The sequence below is a fragment of the Zootoca vivipara genome, chromosome 1, assembly GCF_965207765.1.
Source record: "Zootoca vivipara chromosome 1, rZooViv2.hap1.1, whole genome shotgun sequence".
Lineage (NCBI taxonomy): Eukaryota > Metazoa > Chordata > Lepidosauria > Squamata > Lacertidae > Zootoca > Zootoca vivipara.
In genome coordinates, this window is record NC_142582.1 from 57,285,792 (window position 1) to 57,310,258 (window position 24,467).

General features: G+C 40.9%; 1 protein-coding gene across 1 annotated transcript in view; it reads left to right on the forward strand.

The window, feature by feature from the left end:
• The window catches only part of LOC118076093 (solute carrier family 9 member C1-like), a 64,759-nt gene extending 53,020 nt beyond the window's left edge, over positions 1 to 11,739 (forward strand). The window contains exons 22-27 of the mRNA XM_060279533.2: positions 1,658 to 1,834; positions 3,485 to 3,622; positions 7,484 to 7,669; positions 9,304 to 9,427; positions 9,839 to 9,900; positions 11,413 to 11,739. Of these exons, the coding sequence (XP_060135516.2) occupies positions 1,658 to 1,834; positions 3,485 to 3,622; positions 7,484 to 7,669; positions 9,304 to 9,427; positions 9,839 to 9,900; positions 11,413 to 11,457 (732 nt within the window). The 3' untranslated portion in view covers positions 11,458 to 11,739. The remainder of the gene's footprint in view (positions 1 to 1,657; positions 1,835 to 3,484; positions 3,623 to 7,483; positions 7,670 to 9,303; positions 9,428 to 9,838; positions 9,901 to 11,412) is intronic.
• The last annotated feature ends 12,728 nt before the right edge of the window (positions 11,740 to 24,467 follow it).

Here is a 24,467-nt window from a genome sequence, read left to right on the forward strand (position 1 = left end):
CTGAAATGGATAGTACTTTTATTTAGACCTATAGCCTGCTAAATGCTCAGGAATTCCAAGTACCATAGGTAGTAACTTTATAAAATAAGATCAGCGAGACAAGAGTTACGAAATTCAGCTATATGTGAACTATATGCTTATCCCAAGCCTGCCAGACCCCATAGGGAAATTGTCAGTAGTAGTGGTAAAAGTGCCATCAGCTGTGGTGCTGAAGGAGGTATTCTCTTTTTTATACATCATTGCTTAACAGGTTGTAGTGCTTGGAAACAGTAGAGAGCACTCCAATCTGCTAGCAGTAGTTGTGCACAAGAGACAGACATGCCTTTTCAGGACAGTAGAGTATCTGCTAGAGCTGTGCAAGGCCTCTGATTTGGTTTGGGGCAATACAAGAATTAAAGGGTGCAACTCCATCTCTGAGGGACCAAAGTAAAAAAAAGGACAGACACCCTAGCCAGAACATCTCCTAAGTGCAGAGCTGAATTACTGCACTGAAATTATGGGGTGTAGAGGTTGGGAAACAGTAGAAAAGTCAGGAAATTAGGTATGCCCATATCTGTTCACAGTGCCCATTTCAAATTTTGTGTGGGAGGCCAGTGCACAAAGAACTTGGAGGACTTTGGTGCATTTGCACATGTATGCACAGAAAATCAACATATTTTTAAAATAGAACTGGAAACGAGGGGAAATGCAAACATTTTCTGTCAGCTAACCCAGAAGTCTCCCAAATGGTCACACCTCCCCCTCTGATTCATAGTGGGCAGCCATGTTGGGCTTCACTTTACCTATTTTTTAAGTCTTTGGCAGCACCCCTACTCTCTATGAGGTACAGATATCACTGCTGTTGATGAAGACTTGCAATGTGACAAATGGTTGACTCTGCTCAAATCTTCCCACTTTCTGCAGTCCAGAGATACATCACAATGATGGTCTTAAGGCTCTAGCATAACCTAATTTTGGAATTGGAGCAGGAGGGTCATGTCCCTTCTGTTAAGCACAAGATATCCAATTGGACAATACTATGTAATGAGTTGCATAAGGCAAATACGATCTAACTTCATAAGAAAGAGCTAAAGAATTTAGCCAAAAGTATGAAAGCCACCATTTGATAGCAAGTAGGACATGTTTCAGAGATGGCTAGCTGGTGTTACAAATGTATCTACATATTTGTTTAAACGGTGCAAGAAATGTGAATCTTGACATGGTCAGCATTTACTTGTAGTTGCATTTGTGTGAGAAGAGAAATGATGATGTATTTATTATTTTTAAGTAAACTTCAATGAGTTCCTTTTGAACACAATATGACTTACCTCTGCATTAACATGTATAGAATTGCAATCTTAGTATTGTACTTTTCTGAAATTGTAGCAAGTGTAGATTTTGAAAGTTATTACTGGAACAAGGGGTGGAATTCAGGTAGCGTTAAGGCAATCTTCCCATCAGCATAAGAATTTCCCCTTGTGCGATGTAACATCATCCTCTCCATCCCCTTCACCTCTCAACTCTGTTCTAGCGTCCCCCACACCCTCTGGAGCAGATCTGGGTACAGCATGGGGTGAGAGCAGGGAAATCCCATTGGGTATGCAGAAGTCGTTTTACAGCAGATTTTTTCTGTCTGATATTAAATAATGTTTTCCTTCCTTTAAAAATTGTTTACTAGCTTTCTGGTTCCATTCCTCGTTATGGAGTTGGTAAAGAAGCTTTTAAAGAAATCTGTGCACGTCTTCCAATCACTTCCTATACAGACTACATGGTTGCTGGGGCTATAATAGGAGAACTCAACTGCCTGACTAAGCAAGAAATGGAATATGGAGTTACTTGTGAAACTGCTGTGCAGGTTGGAGAATTCTGCTTTCCAATATGTTACATGAAATTCATTTTGCTTAATAATTGGTAATAGATTTAAACTAGAGCTGAAGTGAAATTCTGTGCATTAGTGAAACCTATTTTTTTACATTTCAATCCAATTTTGAATTTGGGAATTCTTACAAATTTCATCTTACAACATGAGAACATAACCAGCATTCACTTCTCACTGTGGCCAACCAGAAGACTATGGGAAGCCCACTAGGAGGACATGAGGATAATAGTACTTTCATGCTCTTGATTTCCAGCAACTACTACTGAAAGGTGTATTGCATCTGACTCTGGGGCTACTAATGGACTTCAAGACTAGCTGACAGTGACAACCTTATTCTCCATGTGCAAATTGATTGCCATCATTACATCTTTTAGCAAATTCCATTAATTTTTCTATGTGCTTTGCGAAGTAGCACTTCCTATTTTCTGTCGTGAATCTTCCAACATGCCACTTAATTGGATGACCCCCTAGTAATACAAGAGAGAGAGAAACATCTCTTCCCACTTTCTCCACATGGTGATAATTAGCAGAGTTAAAGGAATGATGGGAATTAAGGTACATTTGGAGGGTGCCACCTTGGTTATTCCTACTGACATGAAAGGTGGAGAAATGGACACAACAGCAAAAGCAGCTAATGCAATTTTGAATTTAGGCTTAAAATAATAAAAACTTTGAACCGAGCCAAATTAGAACTGTATACAAGAGTGGGAGATCTTGAAAATTGCAGCAATCAACCTGAGAATCCTGCATTTAATCAGAAGAGGTGCCTAGTGAAGTAACGGAGCTGTATGAAAGCAGCCATTAAAAGCATCTGCAAAAGCAAAGTGTATTGTACATAGGAGGAGAAATTACCAGGCAATGTATTTTTCTTTTTAGCAGAAATGAAAGATTTGGAGCATAAGCATAAGTAATGTAACCATGTACAGTTAATAGAAAGAAGGAAAGGATTGGAAACATTGGAAATTATGCTGTGGGGAATAGCGATAGTGACCCAGGACCTTACTTTCAGTGGTGGCAGCACTGCAGCGACAGCAGCAGTGATTCAATCTACTATAACACCAGCCTGCAAGCCACCCACCATCTTGATAGTCACAAAATGCCCCAGTGCAGCTGGATCCAGAGGTTATTGCTGCTGGGATCCAAAGAATCACACAGGTACCTCCATTCATCAAAGAGGTGTTTGGGTTTCCTCTATTCTAGGAGGCAAATTGCTTTTGAAATTGAGGAGACGTAGCAATATCCTCACTGGGCATGCCTAACTTTTTTTATAAGCCTGAAGTAAGCTTTTGGATCCCAACTACCGAGAGGAATCCTGACAGCAGAAGCAATTGCCCCATTGCTATAATGTTCAAATTGGCCCCAGAAGGGAATGGTTTAAAGCAGCAACTTTTCTCTCGTGCAATAATTCTTAAGCAACTTAATTTGAATACAGAAATGTCTCTTTCCCCCTGGGAATATATAATTTAAATAAAACATAACAATAATTTTAATTGTGAAGAATTTATCTTCACTTTAATTCTTTCTTAGAATGTAGCACTCAAAATGTTTGGAAATTTCCTCTATTTCCAAACACTGTTGCCTTGATTAAAGGTTATCATTTCTCATTTTCTTGCTTTATTTTTTCAGACATGTTTTATCTCTATAGATGATTTGCTAGAAGCTTTTGATAAGTTTTTGGAACCCCCCTCCCTAGAATATAAAATATGGCTGAAACTTGCTCTTGATATTGCTCTCAAAACTTTCAAGGAAAACCTTCCTAACCAGGTAGGCACATGTGTTCTTGCATGTGTAATATGATTACATCTGTGTTGTCTGCAGTCATAGACAAAAACCGTATAGAAATTTACAACTTAAATTTATGTAAGGCAATTAGGCATATTTAAATGGTCAGTATTTTACCAATTTTGCAGTGAGTGGCTCCTCCCATTAAAATCAGGCAAAGCCCTAGTGAGGGTGAATTTTGGGGACAGACACAGGCAAACTCGGCCCTCCAGATGTTTTGGGACTACAACTCCCATTATCCCTAGCTAACAGGACCAGTGGTCAGGGATGATGGGAGTTGGAGTCCCAAAACATCTGGAGGGCCGGGTTTGCCCCTGCCTGGTGTAGAAGGTGGACACCAGAAGAAAAGCCAGTTCAGGTCAGGGCTCAGAGCTGAAAATAGAGAGAATTGATGCTGTTGGACAGAAGCCCCAGAGGAAGCTTCTGGACCACTAAGACCTATAGGGCCAGACCCCAGACTCTCGAGAGGAAGCTTCCCTGAACTTGAAGAACCAAAAGCTTCACAGTGCACATCATCAAACCAGCAGTGTAAGGAGTGCACCAGGAGGGAGGCTGTGGGATAGATAGAGGGGTGTCCCTCTTAAGGTGCTGTGGAATAGAGGAGTGTTCACCTTCTAAAGGTGCTGAAGTTTTCTGCAAGGGGGTGGAGCCTAGAGGAGAAAGTCCACTCCCAGTCTTCATTGGAACATGTTGCTCACTTGGATCCAGCATCATTTTTATTTCCACAACTCTGAAATACCGTGTTTCCCCCTTTTTAAGGCGTAGTCATAAAATAAGCCATAGCAGCATTTCTAAGCATTTGAGAAATATAAACCGTACCCCGAAAATAAGCCATAGTGATAGGCGCTGTGCGGAAGAGATCACTGAGCTCCCCGAGTCAGCAGCAGCAACGCCGGCCGCAGCAGTGTTTGCTGAGTCCTTTCTTGCTTTTGGGACTTGGTTACTGTGCTGGCTTGGGATGGTGTGTGTGCAATTGCTGTTGCTGCTTCGTGTTTTTCAGCTGGATTCTCTGGGTTCTAAGCACTTTCCCCCGTTTGTTTGTGAAGCAGCACTCGGCTGCAGCCCCTGCCTCTCCCGACGGCTGCATGAATGCGAGGCTGGAGTTGATCGCTATCTCCTTTTCCATTTCTTTTGTCTTTGAGCACCCGGCCCCGCCCCCTCTCCCCTTCGTGGAATGAAGAACAGAGTTTTAGCAGCATTTCCTCATTATAAAAAAAAGGTCAGGAACTTTTACTTTAACCTCAAAAATGGGATATTTCCTCTCTCTAAAAACAACTCTGACCTGAACACCAATAAAACGGGGGTAGATCACCTCCAGTTTATAAATCCGCAAGTAGATCGCAGTCTCTTGGAAGTTGGGCTCTATACTTTGGCTGATTGCAAGCCTTTGCATCTTTAAAAAACAAAAACCATGCGCTTCTCAGTCTTAATTTTCCTTTAATTCATCCCCCTATACCCTCCTCCAACCATTGTCTCCTTCCATTCCTTACCCCCCTCCCTCTCTCCCCACTTCCCTCACTCCTGTGCGATCTCATTTAGTCATATACTTGCTTTTTCTGTTGTGTTGTCTATTTTATATTTAATATTATTACCCTTTATGATGTTATTTTTCCCCTTGCGATAATTATTTATTTTTTATCTTTAACTAACTTTCCTTTCCATATTTTTCCATATATAACTCAACACTTTCCCATTCCTTCTTAACTCTTTGGATAGAGTGCCCCCCCCCATTATTGTTGTTAATTTTACAATTCCTGGATTTTTTATGGAACCGAACAGCTCGGGTGCTTCAGAATGTGCCTTCTGTTGCTACAGGGCTATGGGGCTTCACTATTTGACCCCCCACCCCAGGTTGGGATTTTTAAAGTAGTTCTGTGGGTCCCAGGGCACAGAATCACCCCGATCCTTTCCTTTGTCTAAACAGACCTCTTCCCCCCTGACTTTGGAAGGCTGTGCTTCAAGGGTGATACCAGGGGTTTTTTAAGACCTGCGCCTCTTAAGGATTGTTACGGTCCATAACTTCCATTGCTTTCTACAGGGTTGGGGGTTTAAAGCACTGCCACCCCCACCCCACCCTGCAGGCGCTCGGAACTGGCAGCGCCAACAACGCGCCCAGCAATGTGCAGAAGAGAGCACCGAGCATCCTGAGCCAGTGGGTCCCAGTTGTACCAGCACTTTTTTTTTAAAAAAAAGACACCCCCTGAAAATAAGCCACTGTGTGTTTTTTTGAGGGAAAAAAGTTATAAGACGGTGTCTTAAAAAAGGGGAAACACGGTAGGTTGGGCGGAGATACAGTACTGGCCAAAGGTCACCCTCAGTGAGCTTCATGACTGAATGGGGATTTGAACCTATTGTCTCTCCAGTTCTATTATATCCTGGATTATCTAGAGGAGTTAGACCATGACTAGACTTTAATTAATTCATCACTTGCTTATGGTTGTTGAAATTGTACAGCTTAATACTAGAAAAAAGCATAACTTCTATCAACTATGGAGTTTGAACTGAAATGTTGACTGGCATAAAATGTCTAAAACTGACATACAGTAAAGGGAAAGTAAAATGGAATATGTGAAAAAAATTGTCTTGGATTAAATAATTGGGTTGATATGATGGCACACCAAGGTTGTTTACACATAGTAGATAACGGCTTAGGGAGCTGGGTATGTTTAGCCTGGAGAAGAGAAGGTTAAGGGGTGATATGATAGCCATGTTCAAATATATGAAAGGATGTCATATGGAGGAGGGAGAAAGATTGTTTTCTGCTGCTCCAGAGAAGCGGACACGGAGCAATGGATTCAAACTTCAAGAAAGAAGATTCCGCCTAAACATTAGGAAGAACTTCCTGACAGTAAGAGCTGTTTGGCAGTGGAATTTGCTACCAAGGAGTGTGGTGTGGTGGAGTCTCCTTCCTTGGAGGTCTTTAAGCAGAGGCTTGACAGGCATATGTCAAGAATGCTTTGATGGTGTTTCCTGCTTGGCAGGGGGTTGGACTGGATGGCCCTTGTGGTCTCTTCCAACTCTATGATTCTATGATTCTAACTATCTAAATTGTTGTTACAGCTGAAATGGTGTAATCAAGGTTGTGTAGATTTGTTTGCTCGTCATTTTAGATTGTCTGAGTGGATTTTTTTTTGTAAAACTTCCATTTTAAACTTTGTTAGTAAAATTGGTCTAAACCACTGAGCCTCTTGGGCTTGCCAATCAGAAGGTCAGTGGTTCGAATCCCCAGGACAGGGTGAGCTCCCGTTGCTTGTTCCCAGCTCCTGCCAACCTAGCAGTTCGAAAGCATGCCAAAAAGTGCAAGTAGATAAATAGGTATCACTCTGGCGGGAAGGTAAACAGCGTTTCTGTGCCCTGCGCTGGCCACATGGCCCGGAAAAACTGACTGCAGACAAACGCCCACTCCCTCGGCCTGTAAAGCGAGATGAGCGCCGCAACCCCAGAGTCACCTGCGACTGGACTTAACTGTCAGGGGTCCTTTACCTTTACCTTTTTAATAAAAACATAATGAGGGGATAACTAAGTAGAATACATTCAAAACTATTAACTTGAAAACTAACTGCTTATGCTGGGCAATCTTTTACATAATTTACTTCCTTAGCAAACAGGCCAAGGAAATAATGAAGGTAAGTACACATACCTTCATTTACCAAGTCTTATATTGTCATATGCAACAGTATAAAACAGAAAGCCTAACAGCACCAATAAATAAAATGTAAATATACTTGCCAATTCTAGACTGATTTTCTTTGAGCTATTTAAAGTTTAAGCCACTATACTCATATCATATTTTGACTTCTATAAACAATTGCAGAAACTGTATCACATGACTTTTCATTGTAGGACTGGAATTACAAGATGTGTGTGCAACTTTCTAATATTTATTTGCTGGATGTACCAAACCACACCAAATGTGACATTTATGATGGGCGTATGGATGAGGTCATTCTTGTACATGGAACTGTTCTAGATTGTCAACTAGGGCAGCGTTACTATGCGCCATTTCTTTTACCTAAAACCTGCCATCAGGTAAGGATTTTGCCCTCTAACTAATTCATAGTGGCACTGTGGGTTAAACCACAGAGTCTAGGGCTTGCTGATCAGAAGGTCAGCGGTTCAAATCCCTGCAACGGGATGAGCTCCCGTTGCTCGGTCCCAGCTCCTGCCCACCTAGCAGTTCGAAAGCACATCAAAGTGCAAGTAGATAAATAGGGACTGCTCTGGCGGGAAGGTAAACGGCGTTTCCGTGTGCTGCTCTGGTTTGCAAGAAGCAGCTTTGTCATGCTGGCCACATGACCCGGAAGCTGTCTGCAGACAAACGCCGGCTCCCTCGGCCTATAGAGCAAGATGAGCGCCGCAACCCCAGAGTCGGACACGACTGGACCTGATGGGCAGGGGCCCCTTTACCTTTACTAATTCATAGTATATCTTCAGCACTAGAAAGAGGGGAAAGAAGAAAAGAGTAGTCATTGGTGTTTCCAAGTATTTTTTAAACAAAACGAAATGGTCACCAGAGCTGTTCTATTTTAGTGTTGCATCGGGACAGTTGTTGGCTTGTACAGAATGAAATAAATAAACACAAACACACACACCAATTCAGAACTTGGATAAGGAACTTGGATAAGGAACAACTTGGATAAGGAACTTGTGTCACTGTTATTACTTCTTATCATGGATACCTTTAAATGGATGTTCACAACACATGTAAAACCACAATCCATGGATTGCCCCTCATTGCAACATTAACTTCCCTCGAAAAAGCTCTTATACATGAGGTCCTCTAATTAATACATGGAAATATACTGTATTTGCTGTGACACAGGTAGGACCATGCATGCAGGTAAGCAGGTTTCTGCATCTACATCCTTAGCTGTATCTGGTACATAGAAATGTGCTTCCTGCCACTTGATAGTAGTCACAGCTACTTGGTAGTGTGTTTTAGGGTTTGAATCTGCATGCAAAACTGCATGCTGTTGTAAACATAGTTAAATTGGGGCATAATGTTTTATGTGATTTTCTAAAATATAAGGTAAAGGTAAAGATTAGAACCCCTGGCAGTTAAGTCCAGTCATGAACGACTCTGGGGTTGCGGCGCTCATCTCGCTTTACTGGCCGAGGGAGCCAGTGTTTGTCCGCAGAGAGTTTTTCCGGGTCATGTGGCCAGCATGACTCAACCGCTTCTGGCAAAACCAGAGCAGCGCACGGAAATGCTGTTTACCTTCCCGCCGGAGCAGTACCTATTTATCTACTTGCACTTTTTGGCATGCTTTTGAACTGCTTGGTTGGCAGGAGTTGGGACCGAGCAACGGGAGATCACCCTGTTGTGGAGATTTGAACTGCCGACCTTCCGATCGGCAAGCCCAAGAGGCTCAGTGGTTTAGACAACAGCGACACCGTGTCTATAACAAACTAAACCACAGTGGGGCCTACAGGGGAGTTTGAAGGGGGAATCTGAGGGCCCATTTAACAGACTAAGCCACAACAACGTGTAGCAGAGCCAGCTAGTTAAAATTTTACTGAGCCATTATTGTGCTCAGTTTAATTTAACTTTTATGTAGAAGCTATGAAGACAGGCTGCTGTGTGGATGAGGTGTTATTCCATCTCTTTATTAACCTCAGATGAATTAACTTCAAAAATAACGGTTACTATGGCAATATTCTAGGTACAAGGCACTGCAACATCAACAAAACTGCTGGTTATACGAACTTTAGAGCAAGGAGCAGGAAAGAACCTTGCAGCATCCACAAGCAGCAGTGAGGGCCACTATCATTCAGCTCGGCGACCTGGTATGAAACAGCTTAAATTTTCACTCAAACTCCCAGCCATGCTGGAAGAGAAGAATGGAGCAGGGAGGGGGGATATAAAATTGGCAGTACTCATAGGAGTTGCATGGGAGATAGGAGGAGGACTTGGCCAAAATTGCCTCCCCTCTAGTGTGCATCCTCTGTTGGATGTCAGCACCTTCCATGAATGGAAGAAGCCTGTCCATTCCTAGATAGGACACATTGGATTCAGCCACAATAAACAGGATAGTTAAAGGCTTCTTACAGGGATTTAATTTCCTGTGAAAATTTACAAAATAACGGGCGAATGTAAACAAGATAAATGTGGAAAAGTTCTGTATTTTAATATTGTATAGGGTTTTCTCTAATTCCTCAAAATTCATGCAAGTTTTTAAAGCCCTTTAAACTTTACAGCTGCCTTGGGACACGTTTTTGGAATGAATCTTTCCAGTCCGAGTACATTAAACACTGATTTGGTAAGTATAAGTTTACCGGTATATTAAATGTAAACCAAATTAGATTCTTACACCTTCAGTGTTGCTCCAAAAGGCTGCCGTTTCTGTTCTTCCCCTTTTTCTTCCCTCGCCTTCTATATCTGTAGGGGCATATGATATTATTTTTTATACAGCAGTCTCACGCAAGACTAGTTCTGTGGAAAAGAAAGGGAGGGGCAAGGCAGCAGCAAGATGCATTTGTACACCAGTAGAGCCACGCTAGGGAGTACATTGCAAAGCTAATGTAGAGTCATTCCTTTAGTTAGAAGAACAGTGGGATAGAGGCAAGTTGAAATGTTTAATTCAGAGCAGGGTACTTTCTGGACACAATCTCAACATTTAACACACAATTCATTTGAGATAATAAATACACGAAATACCACATTAGGAGGCAGGCATTATTCAAACTGGAAACTACTGCAGTGCTTGCTTATGCAAAGGGAATCCAAACCAGCATGTTAAATTACTAAGACAATTGCTTCTTTGTAATGACAACTAGCAAAATTGAAACACTATGTTTCTATAATGCAGGATGTGTAAACCTAAATAATTGAGCCTGCAATGCTATATGATGAATCTGTGCCCTCCATGTCACTGGAGTGCAACTCTTGTTATCCTTGAGCATTAGCTGTGCTACCTGGGTCTAATAGGCGTTGGGAGTCCAACATCACCTAGGCAGCCACAAGTTTCCCACCCCTTCTATACTCCTATACCTAGGAGTAAGACCCACTGAACTCAGTGTGACTTACTCCACAGTATAAATGCAGGCATAAAAATTTCAGAAAGTGGAATAATGCAAAATATTCTTTGGGTACTTAGTGACCAAAGTATCTAAAGCCCGCTAGTGTAGCACACTTCTCTTTTTTTGGCTGTTAATAGGAAGCCTTCCATAAAATGAGACTGCCATCAACTGAATAGTTTGGTCTAGATCAGGGGCAGTCAGCCTTTTTATACCTACCGCCCACTAATGCATCTTTCTTGATGGTAAAATTTCCTTACCGCCCACCAGTGCTGCAGTAACGTGTGCCGTAGAACCCCCTACTGCCCACCTGGAATCCTGAAACACCCACTGGTGGGTGGTAGGGACCAGGTTGACTACCCCTGGACTAGATGGCCCTTGGGTCCCTTTCAACTCTGCAAGTCTATAATTCCACCATCTGCTTCCCTGATAAGACTGCATAAGTAGTTGCAGTATGTTCTATCCTTGAGTTTTAGATATGTAGGGGAAAAACAATAGAGACTGATTCAAAAGGTCCTGGTTTATCAACAATGTGATAATGGATCCGTTTCAAATCTTTTATTTGGGTATATATATAAAAGAGAAACCTACTTAAATCCGATGGATCTCACTTCACTACCAGGTGACTAGTCTGAAAATAAACAAGTGTCTAGTAATCTATTAATTGTAATCATTGATTTATTAAATTAGATGTTTATTATACTGTATGGAAAATGTAGCTGAGACATTTGACCATGCAATTTTTTCTTTTACAGGAGTATACATATTTAAGCTCAAAAAATCCCACAGTGAAAAAATAATGAGAAACATATGTCATGTTACAGCACCATAGAGCAAGGATATGAGGTTTTGTAGTGAAACAAGCTTAAGTGTTAAATATCAGTTTTCTGATGGAGCCAGTTTTTTTTATTAGTTAGCCTTTGTTCTGTGAAAGTTTTAAAGTTATACAAAATTTGGATTAGACGTAAGTGCTGGCAAAACACTGTCCATGTACATACACTAATCTAGACTGTTCAAACTGTTTTTAGTTTATCTGATATTATTTCAGCTGTTGTAATTTGTAATAATAAATTTTGAACTAATTTATGCCTCAATAGAATTCAGACGAACACAGCAATAACAATGCCCATTGATATTGTTTTCAAAATTATTTACCTTTTCGATACATGCGCAAATCTGACTGTTTATAGCCACTGATGCTGGCCTTGTGAACAGTTACAAAGTCACATTTTCTACAACCACCACAAATATTCTTGGAGCAGATTGCTTTTAAAAGGAGTTAATGAAGTAAAATATACATCACTTGAAAGTGTTTTCAGATGGTAAACAATCTCTCTGAGAGAGGGAGGTATTTCGTGCCACTACGTATCATGTGGAATGAAAGCAAAAGGAAGCCATGCTCACTCCATGGGAGGGGGGAAGGTGTGTTCCTTTTAGGTACATCAGGATTCGGTAGTCATGAATTAACATAAGAAACCTTTTTTTCTTACAAGATGCATCCTGTAATTTAATTTAAAAAACAAACATATTTTTAATCAACTCTGAAGCGAGGATTAACCATTAGCGCACACTATCTCCCTGTTGTGCACATATGCACTAAAAAGATACCAAGTAATCCATTAAGTGCACTTTGTTGATCAAATCTTTATTTGAAAGTAAATTCCACTGAGTTTAGAATTGTTACCTTAGACTTGCATCCTGAAAAGTATGAGCTGAATTCAATTCTAGCTTACGCCAACACTTTGAAAGGAACATACTGAAACGGCCAAAGTTTTCGTTTGTGTTTTATACAGCAAAAAGGGGTCTTGCTTGGGACTTGACTTGTGCAATTTCAGCCAACTGCATATAACTGAAAACATGCAAGATGAAAGAATTACTGTACATGCTCCACTATTTTAGCCACAGAGAGGGTCTGATCACCACCATTAGCTACTCTGGTCTTTGTAGAGCGATATACTGAACCCAGGGTGGCATCTGCTGTGAATTCTGGTGCTTGGATTATTAATATTATTATTAGGAACATTCTATGAGAATCAGAAAGTAGGGATTCTAAACTTCTCAACAAATTCTTATTGAAAAATGAAGATGCATTTAGTAGGATCTAAAGCAGACCATAGATCAGGTAAAGGCTCTTCAATGGAGCTCTGGCTTTGTACAGATTGCATCACCAGATGCTAAAAATGATTCTCACTGGCTTGCATTATGCTGCTCTGCCATCTGGTGGCTGACTGAAAGCAATGCACCCATTTCAGATGAGCAACATTGCACTGAGTTTTCTTGTCCCCTTTTGGACAGATTGTCCTTCTTTCTTTTGAGTTCAGTTTCCCCAGGGCAAAAGAGATCTCAGTGATCCAACATGGTGGATGCTCTGGTACAATTTTTCTATTCCACTCATCTCTGCCTTTGGCAAATGGGACTGATAGAACACACAGTGGACACTCCCACACTAAACGGGGAACTAGCCGTTTTCCTTTACTATGTATGCATATGCTTGCAGCCACCCACAGGGAGGAGATCCAGCTACAGTACATACATTAACTCACATTTTAAAATTGGGTAAGTTCTTACCTGTTCCAAACCTCCAAGGGCACACATTTAAAATATAATGAACTGACAGTACCAATTAAATCTAGTTATATTATTGAACTCAAAGGATAAGCTAAACTGATCAGGTCTATGTTCATAACCTTCACTTATGCAAAAATTACACCATATGGATTAGCACCATACAGAACCACACAGAAGTTGTGTTGGTTATGTCAATCTTCTATGAAAAGAAAACTTAATCAGAAACCTAAGTTTAGGTAACTAGAAGTGAGGATTGTTTTCCACAATAGTTTTTTGTTTGTTTCTTCAGCTCTGTGAGCCTGTGACAGAGGTCTTGGCTCCTTTTTTGTATGTAACCAATCAAAATGCTCACAAGTTTGGTAGTAGAAAAGAATGTATCAGTTTCATAAGATCATAAAATGATGTAAACTGAAATAATTCAGGGGTCTGTGTGGAATGCCATTTCTTCTCTGTTTTAGTGTATAAATTTGTACTTTGTTCACAGTGTTTCTTTTGATTGCGTGTTGTTGTTTAGTCGTTTAGTCGTGTCCGACTCTTCGTGACCCCATGGACCACAGCACGCCAGGCACTCCTGTCTTGCACTGCCTCCCGCAGTTTGGTCAAACTCATGCTCGTAGCCTCGAGAACACTGTCCAACCATCTCGTCCTCTGACGTCCCCTTCTCCTAGTGCCCTCAATCTTTCCCAACATCAGGGTCTTTTCCAAGGATTCTTCTCTTCTCATGAGGTGGCCAAAGTATTGGAGCCTCAGCTTCACAATCTGTCCTTCCAGGGAGCACTCAGGGCTGATTTCCTTCAGAATGGATAGGTTTGATCTTCTTGCAGTCCATGGGACTCTCAAGAGTCTCCTCCAGCACCATAATTCAAAAGCATCAATTCTTCGGCGATCAGCCTTCTTTATGGTCCAGCTCTCACTTCCATACATCACTACTGGGAAAACCATAGCTTTAACTATACGGACCTTTGTCGGCAAGGTGATGTCTCTGCTTTTTAAGATGCTGTCTAGGTTTGTCATTGCTTTTCTCCCAAGAAGCAGGCGTCTTTTAATTTCGTGACTGCTGTCACCATCTGCAGTGATCAAGGAGCCCAAGAAGGTAAAATCTCTCACTGCCTCCATTTCTTCCCCTTCTATTTGCCAGGAGGTGATGGGACCAGTGGCCATGATCTTGGTTTTTTTGATGTTGAGCTTCAGACCATATTTTGCGCTCTCCTCTTTCACCCTCATTAAAAGGTTCTTTAATTCCTCCTCGCTTTCTGCCATCAAGGTTGTGTCATCTGCATATCTGAGGTTGTTGATATTTCTTCTGGCAATCTTAATTCCGTCTTGGGATTCATCTAGTCCAGCCTTTCGCATGATGAATTCTGCATATAAGTTAAATAAGCAGGGAGACAATATACAACCTTGTCGTACTCCTTTCCCAATTTTGAACCACTCAGTTGTTCCATATCCAGTTCTAACTGTAGCTTCTTGTCCCACATAGAGATTTCTCAGGAGACAGATGAGGTGATCAGGCACTCCCATTTCTTTAAGAACTTGCCATAGTTTGCTGTGGTCGACACAGTCAAAGGCTTTTGCATAGTCAATGAAGCAGAAGTAGACGTTTTTCTGGAACTCTCTAGCTTTCTCCATAATCCAGCGCATGTTTGCTATTTGGTCTCTGGTTCCTCTGCCCTTTCGAAATCCAGCTTGCACTTCTGGGAGTTCTCGGTCCACATACTGCCTAAGCCTGCCTTGTAGAATTTTAAGCATAACCTTGCTAGCGTGTGAAATGAGCGCAATTGTGCGGTAGCTGGAGCATTCTTTGGCACTGCCCTTCTTTGGAATTACAAATGAAAGTGTAAGTATATTTTATGCACAGGCCACAGAAAAAAGAAACGCTATTGCAACAGTTTGGAGCTCTTTTAAGTAAGCATGATCCAGAGTAACTTTTTCAAGCTGTCATCACTAACTGGTTAGAATAAGCTAGACTCAGATTTGATGAACTACCATGGCACAGATGAAGACAGCTTTTATGCCCATGGATGGAGAAATGCACAAAGTGTGTATCAGGAGACAGGGGGAGAAAGAGGCTAATTCTAGAATTGCAGTTAAACTAAGGCTACATTTTCACAGACAGTAAAGCAGATTTTCCAGTGCCTTCTTTGAGTACACAGCCAGATTTTGTGAGAAAGAGAACTGTGCTAGAAAAAGTGGCCTCTAAAGCACTAGTCACATATGCCTTTGGTGGTACAATTGCCAACAACCATTTCTGCAGGATCAGAGGTACATAAGGCTATGGGAACATGTGGTCTGCTTCCCCTCCCAGTTAAGATTATAACCCTCTTTTAATTCCACAGTCATGAGCATAAAAGAACACTTAACACACAATCAGGTGATAATAGACTACATAATATATTCAGTTCACTAAGACTGTTAAGAGAAATGAACACAGGTCTTTCCAACTTGAGGGTGCTACACATTTCTGAAAGCAGGTAACTACACTTTTAAGTTTGCCGACTGGAACACCTAATGGAATTAACTGCCTTAACTCTTACAGGTCAGTTCACACGATGTTCCAATCAGCCAAACATGGTTTGCAGTATTAAAAACATGTATTCCGAACTCTCCTTATGTCTCCTCAGAAAGTTGCAACTGACAAGAGTCATCAGAGAATTGAAATTCTAATCAAATTAATGATACAGACCAAAATTACTTACATCCTGGAAGTTGTGACCATACATACCCCTCCGCCCAAATTCCACAGCTTTCAGGATATGCCTTCCATTTTTTCGTCATCTTAAAAATGCTAAATCTAAGTTTTAAAAGTTGCAAAATTCTAAGGCAATCGTCTCACCAGAGTTCTTTTCAATTAAGGTACAGTATTGGCTCCGGACATCTGGTGGCTAACTCATCCCTCCCCCAACCCTTTAACACTTTCCTGCCCGCTGCGCTCTAACACACACATACGCAGATGCTCTGTTGATTGCAGAAGAGCTGCTTCATAACTCTGGTATGACGGTTTCCTTATGGACTCCAAGGAAAGGCTGGAGTTACTTCCAGAAGGCTTTTTTATTTCGATCTGCATGTAAGAGAAAACTAAAATGGCAATATTAAAATTGTGTCTCAAGGGCATGCCTGCGGTTCTGACACTCTGCCACCAGAGGGCCTCAGAACCCCACCTGATCAAGTCTTGCAAAAACAGTGCAGAGACAGGCCTTAGAAGCTATCTCACAACCTTGTCCTTTAAGATGTATTCTATTCTTTCTCGCCTGCTGCTATCTACTGGACTCTAGCACGTTTCCCACCCCCTCCCAGTGAAACGTCATTGCTCAGGGTTTAAAATTCAAGGTTAGAGTTTTTCCGCCTCTTCTCTTTGCCATTTGGGACTCACAGAAGCTGCACATGGCTTCCTGCAGGATTGTTGCAACACCTTTCTTCAGGCATAGTGTACAGTTGCTTAGCAGCGCATGCTGGAGACATCGGACATGCGCAAGCTCAGGCTGGAACGGAAATTAAAAGAGCTGCAATTCCCCGAGGGGCCGTGCACTTAACATGCTTGTGGCCACAGAGTGTTCTTTGCACTGCCCCAAATGCATCATCGTCCTTTCCCAGCTGGCCTGGGCCTCACACAGATGGCCTGGAAGAATGTTGAGAGCGGAAAACCATACAAATGGGCTGGGCACACTTAAGATACAAAACCCATGCACAGACTGCATAAATGAAGACATCAGAGACTGGCATGGGCGAAGCTGAAACACAGAGCGGGGTAAACAGGAGATTGCGTGCAGATGTTTGCTGTTCAGGGGCAAGCTAGTCTTGCATTTCTAAAAGAAAAAACCAAGATGGAGGCAACCACATCGGCCCAACGGTAAGAACAGTGGTGTGCTCAGTGGTATTAAAAGTTATGAAGAGGTCGCTAAGCTAGTGCCAATGCAATCAGCTTGACTGTGCATGTTGGAAATCCTGTAAGCCAAGACCCACGTTTGGGGCTCTTTAGTGAGAGAACCCTAGCAGAGATTTAACATGGGAAAGCATGCAACATAGTGTGGAAATTTAAGCTGTAAAAACTTTACATTGTGCCCTTTCCAGTGAACCTCAAAGTGCCCCTAGCACAAAGATAGACCTCATATTTGGCAAGTTAAAAAATGGTTTACTTACAGAACTCTTCGAAGGTCAGATTCATGTGCTTTTTACATACAGAAGTCAGAAATTTTGGATGTTTGTCCAAAATTGATTGTTTGACTTCATGTGTCACATGTTCCTATGTGCCGCAGTGTGTTGCCCCGAGACCTATGTCAAATAAGGAAATGAATTCTAGCCTAACCCACAGTACTGACGAGTATATATTTAAAAATTAAAATTCAGGGCTGCGCAACAAACGCTTTCATGCTGTTCATTTACTGGAAATGCACTTGATGGCTCTGCTGGCTCAAAGTATGTCAATTACAGGCAAACTATAAAGCAAAGACATTTCTTCTCAGAAGACAAGAGCCCAGGGTTATCCAATGAAACTGACCAATATGAGGCTCAGAACATGCGAAATGAAAGACTTCTGCACTCATCACAAATTCTAACTCTCCATTAGTGGGGAGTTTGTGAAAGAGGGGAGGGGAATCACATTTCCATGGATATACTAGACGGAAAGGTGACCCCAAGTGATGAAAGTGTGGTGTGCACTTCTCTGCAATGATACCATTTGATTCTTTGAAAACGTTGCAGCATTTCATACCAAAATTTAGTAACCACAATCCTGCAAATTCTTAAACAGGCTTGTTGAAATCAATGGGCTGTAACTCAAGCAATACAGCTTTGGTCAAGAAAACCAAACATAATATTTTCTCTTGTTCTGTGAAGACCATGGGCAAATGCATTTTACAACTCGCCCTTGTGAGAAAATGAAGCCAAATCCAAAGATGGTATTCTGTTTGTGCAAGTTTACAAAATCTCACGCACGTGCAGAAACTACTATAGGATTGGCCTGCACTAAGAGCAACAGTAGCTATTTCCCATCTGCTTATGGTTCTCTGTTCCGCTCACTGCACAATAACAAGTTTCTGAAAATGTAGGGGAACATCCCCAATAATTTGTGGATTTATTTTCTTTCTTTTGAAATCAGCAGTTTATTGAAATGTCTGTCTTTTAACGTTCAGTGTCACTTGCAAGACAACCATAAATTAGGCCTGCAATGTTAAGAGTTAAAATAGCAGCTTCTTTACAAATGCCACATGAAAGTTTAAACACAGTTATGCTGAAATCAAACAATGGGGTGGAAATCTCTCAACCATAAAATATACATGCATGTTTTGCTTATAATTTAGTTGGATATGAGACAATTGGATATGGCCTTTCTTTCCTGCTTCTCAGTTTACATCATTAATCAGGGATTTGTTGAGAATACTTAACAAGTTAAGATGCTGTTATGAATGACTTTGACCAGAGCCAACTACATGCCTTACTGTGAGCAGAGCCTGTGCTGGAAGTTGCTAGGAGAACCCTCATGTCTATGGCACCTTACAGTTTATAGGAGTAGGATACTGATTTTGCGGTATCCACAGACGTTTGCAGTATTTGTGGAGTTAGCATTTGCAAATATATTTCTCCATCCACCATGCTGAAACTTTGCAGGAGAAGGAAAGGATAATTTCTTGAGGGACATATCCCACCCCGTCCCGCTGAATCCAAGCATCGGTCCAAATGCTTAGGAAGCACAGATTTAAGGAAAGGAATGGTAAGATAAACATCCAACGTCAAACTCCACCTGCTCAAAATAAAAATATTCCTTCAGTAGCACCCTAAAGACCAACTAAGTTTTTATTTTGGTATGAGCTTTCGTGTGCATGCACACTTCTTCAGATACACTGAAACAGAAGTAACCAGACCCTTATGTATATTCAGAGGGTGGGGGGTGATGGGAATGGGTGATGGGCTGATAGGAGTGGTAAACCTGTTGATGACTGTTAATGACTCTTAATGACTGAAATTGGTCTTGCGGGAAAAAGCAAGGGCTGAGGTGCTAAAGAAAGCTTGATCATGTATAATGAGATAAGAATCCTATGTCTCTGTTCATACCAGGTGTCTCCATGGTTTTAAGCTTGGTAATGAGTGAAATTGCTGAATTGCTTTTTCCCACAAGACCAATTGCAGTCATTAACAGTCGTTAACATTCATCAACAGGTTTACCACTCCTATCAGCCTATCACCCATCCCATCACACACACACACACCCTCTGAATATCTCAGCAACTTTGTGAAAAACAGTTTTTGCAAACCTTTGTGCACAGGAGCCAGAGTGATTTCTGTTGGTAGCATGCTTTGGACAAAGAAAAATGATGTCTCTCCTTTCGACTGAGAGGTCATTTCCAGAGTGAAAAGCAGCTTTTCTCATGCAATTTTCCAAGGTTTGCACATTTTTTTGTCCTATAACACTCCTCCTCCCCTTACCCTGCTTCTGGGGAGGAATTTCGGCTCAATCGTTAGAGGTTTTAAAGTCTCAAAAAAGTTCTCGGCTTCGGGTAAACATTATTGCCTTCCAACTCAATCAGTGGTCAGGGATCGGCTTTCTTTTAAGATCCCTTCCCCGTGACGCAATTTTAAGTCCAATTAATTCAAATTTTCATTTTTTACTCACAGTATTCAATTGTCCAAATTTCTTTATGATTTAAGAAAGAATCAACTGCTCAGATCCTCCGGAATAGTAGCTTCGCGCGCTGAAGGTAGCAAAAAGTATCCAAAGTACCCGCGTCTTCCACTCAGCTCGCTCTCGGGGGCTCTTATTAGCACCCCCAGGGAGCCAAGGAGACATCAAAGAGTGTCTGCCGGATAACCACATCCTCAGAACGCTCAATCCATGGCTTTTTCGGGGTTCTGCAGTGCTATTGCGGCATTCACCCTCCTTCAATGCGCCGGAGTTGCTCGAAGCGAGCAAAATCCCATCCAATAGGAAAATGGCGATCGACCGGAAGCTCTGTTATAACTTTTTTGGGGGGGGGGTTTCCTGCTTTTCTATCATTCAAAAAAAAAAGGAACAAAAGAACATTATGCTGAAGTCTGGATTCCAGGAACATCACAATAAAAATGCTTTTGCTGTTGTTAGCTGGGCTCATATGCTTCGTCCCTACCAAAACCACTGGAACAATATGTTTTTAACCCATAACTTGAAATTGCATGATTTATGCAATTATCAATTTTTGGGTAAGATATTCTCATATTTGTCAGCTGAGTAGATGATGAAAGCCTCTTTTACTATTGAGGACTCAGTGAAGCATTTTTGCACTTCATTTTTGACTTGCCCTATTATTATTATTATTATTATTTTGTCTCAACTTGCATTGGCAGAATAGAATCAATTAATTAATTTTCTACCCATTCACCAATCAATGTATATTGTTCTCTCAATTCTGCTTGTCAAGAGTATTATTTGTCCTTTTTTAACTTGCATGGTAATGACATGCTTAGTTGTGCAGGCAGAAGAATTCACAACAATTCCTATACCTTTTCCTGTGTTAGCATTCAAACCAGCTATTTGTCCTGATAAAATTGCAGATTAATAATTGGGTTGGCTTTCTAATACATTTACTTCTTACAGATTGCTATGAAAAATAACTTCAGGAATTTCGGCTGAAACAACACCTTATATTGATGTTGAATGTTGTCTTCTAATAACAGTGAGGTGGGGATGGTGTGCCTCCTCCTCAAACCCTCTCTTGGATGTTCCTGATGTTCCCCTTAGTAACCCATTTCCTTTTTCTCATCTCCATGCTTCCTCTGAGGAACCTCAGGAGATACTTCTTTTTTTGCCACTCCTTCCTTCTAGGCAGTTCTCCAAGTTGCACACATTTTCTGCCCCCCGCCCCCCAATCTTCAAATTCTGAGGTAGCCTCTTGGCCAAGGCAGAATCAATTCATCCCACCATGTCTGCACTAAGTTGCATTCATAACCTTGCATGACATTTGATTTTGTTCCCCCATGTTTCCCAATTGTGTAGGTAAAAAGGATGAGTATCATTCTGATTTTGCCCCTCCTTTAAATCTCCAGGGGAAACCATGAAGCTGAATGATTGTGGCAAATGCATATTCCAACACTGAGCAAAAAATCACAGAGGTTTCATTTCAAATGTCCTTTTTCAAATAAACAAAGTTTTGTAGACCCTCCAAGTATCCCTATATTCCAGGGACAGTCCTGGATTTACAGAAGGCATCCCAGTTTCTGATTTGATCCCGGAATGTCCCACTTTTCCTTAAGACCTAATTTCATGGGAGAAATGTTGGAGAGTATGATAAGATGTCCCTATTTTCATCAGAGAAATGTTGGAGGGTATGAAGTTATGCGGCCCCTGAACCAATGAGATAAGTAACTATGCAACCTTTAGAAGACATCTGAAGGCAGAGGAGATTTTTAATGTTTTTATATATGTTTTTATATATGTTGGAAGCCATCCAGAGTGGCTGGTGCAACCCAGTCAGGTGAGCTTATAAATAATAAAATAGTTGTTGTTGATGATGATGATGAATAAGATATCCCTAATTTCAGTAGAGAAATGATGGAGGGTATGTGCTTTATTCTCTCTACCTAAAAAGGCCATAAAAATACTGGCTTTAGACATTTATCTACAAATGTAATCTGGCAGAATTCCACATATTGAAAGAATTCAGAATGTCCCAACTTCTGTCTTTTTCTCTGTAAGTGTAACTGTATACATTTCCTAAAAGCTAACTTTGAGAAGTGAATGGGTCTATAAACTGCAATCTCCCTGAATTAAGTATAAAGCATTTTTTGTGTGTGCTAATATGGCTGTCAGATATGGGACAGGCAGACATGGTTTGAGGTAAACAGCTTTGTGAACTGAATTGGGGCCCATGTTATGTCAAATGTGGCCTGCAGACAGGTGGTCCCTATCCCAAATGTCGGAACTTAATGTGGAAGGTGATCCTTTAATTGCAATGAGAATGATAATTTAATTTACACACACAGAGGACATAATTTACTATAATTATACCCTACCACCATTCATGAACTTCAGAACAGCTCTGAGATGTTGATTACGCTGACAGTTTCATGGCTGAAGCTAGATTTGAACCTAGATTTTGCAGCATTCAAACTTAACACTCTAGCCACTACAGAGCACAATAAGTGTCATAATCCAGATGAATAAGCACCACCCACGTCTCTTCACAAAAAGAACAATTAATTTCCTCTGTATTTTGTTTAGTTTAAGAGGTTTAAAATGAATGATATTTGAAGAGTTTCTCTACACTTTTTATTTGAAACTCTCTGTAACTTGTATTTTGGGCCTGCATTGAATCATTCTCTACACCTTTTGTTGTATTCCGAACAATGTATGGTGTTTAAATAGAAAACTATATATTTAATGCTGATACAAACAGATGTATGGATAGTCAGTATGACTGGGTGGAAATGGCAGGATTCAGTAAATAATTATTTTGGTGCCATCAGGGTATCTAAAAACCATGGGAAGTCCCAAAGACCACTGCTAGGCAGTGTTAATGACTCAAACACTTACATGCCCAAGTACATGAGATAGATGTGGCCAGTTCTTCCTGTTCTTTGAAGTCCTTTGAAGCTCCCTTCATTCACATTACTGAGGTTTCTTGGAACTTTTGCTTCAACTCATTATTATCCACCCATTTAGGGATTTCAGTCAAGGCATTAGATATTTTGGAGATAGCAGTTGCACCTGATGTGAAGATGCTGTGGACCTGCCACTTACAATTTTCTAATGCCCTGAATGTATTTCTGTATGTGATATTTATTTTATATATCATTCACAACATCTACAGAGGCTGCCTTCATCTTTTTTCATTTTGTCACATTTGTGGGAACAATTGTGGGTGTTTTTTTAATCAACCAGAAGCAGAGAAAATTGATGGAAAACCATGAAAATGGATGGTAATAAGGGAAGGCTCATTTTCTACATTTTTCCCAAGCCTTTGCCATTGTCTTCTCATTTTCTTGTCTAATACAGGGAAGGGGGGCAGAACGTGGATAGCCTTAGATCTATGAATCATTTGCCCATTTTGCACCTGTAAAACAGTGTCAAACTGAGCTAAGTATTAAAATTTATGTTGAATAAACGTCTCTTTTTTAAGTTATAGAACCATCCCTTATAATTATCAGTCACTTTGGAAATCCCTTTGTTCTTATTACTCAACAATAATTATGTTATTAACCTTAAACTACAACTATACCTATCTATCAAACTCATTCACTATTATTTGGAACACTACAATATTAACTATCTAATATCTATCTATCTATGCACACATCAAAATAGCATTTACAGTATATAAAAGCCCTATTACTGTATTCTCAATGAAGCATTCGAAATAAATAATGAAAGTGTATAAGGCCGAACTGAGACCTTGACTAAGGGGCTAGTTTGGATGGGGTGTGTGTAAATTTGGTAAGGCTGATTTGTGGGTTCAACTCACCTGTCCAGCAAGCCACCCACACTTCAGCTCTGATCTCTGGGCAGCACATAAGAGCCTGATGACTTCATCAACAAGCTTCTTTATCACTTCCAAACTTAAGAAACATTAACTCCTGAAAAACTACCGGTACATTACATACTGAGAGGAGCACACTGCCCCATCTTCATGAGTAAGCCAAGAGGTTTGGCTTAATAAACCAATAAAATGCACAAGCTAAGTGCTGATGTTTGCATCCTGATTGCTCCAACTTCATATGAAGCTGCTGAATGAGGTCATCAGAGGAAATGTAGCTCTCTTTTCCAGCTGGGTCAGGTGAGGCAGAAGAATGGTACAGTGTTAGGTACAACAGACCTATTAGTTGAGGAGGGTGATATGCTGACTGAAGCCCAACTTGGATGATCTATCAGAAATTACCCATGTCCTAGGAACCTCCAAGAAGGGTTACTGCAATGTGCTCTTACCCGCAGTAAGTCCAGAACACTGAGATTCAGTTGCTAACAAGGATCAGGCAAAGAGATCGCAACTTGCCTGTATTAAAACAACTCTGCTGGATGTCAGTGAGCTTCTGAACTTAATTTAGAAAGCTTTTGATTTTAATAAATATTTTAATTTTTAAAAGCTTTATACAGCTTAGAACACAGGCATTTTGGGGTTCATCTTCTCTCATATCAGTCCACCTGTCCACTGAGGCCTCTCGCTGGGTGCTCCCCCACCATGAGAAGTATGGCGGGTGTTGACTAGACAAACTTTTCTGCCTGGCTAGAGACCTCATTACTATCAGGCAAAAGCTTTTCAGTTTCCCCAGGCTTTTAAGA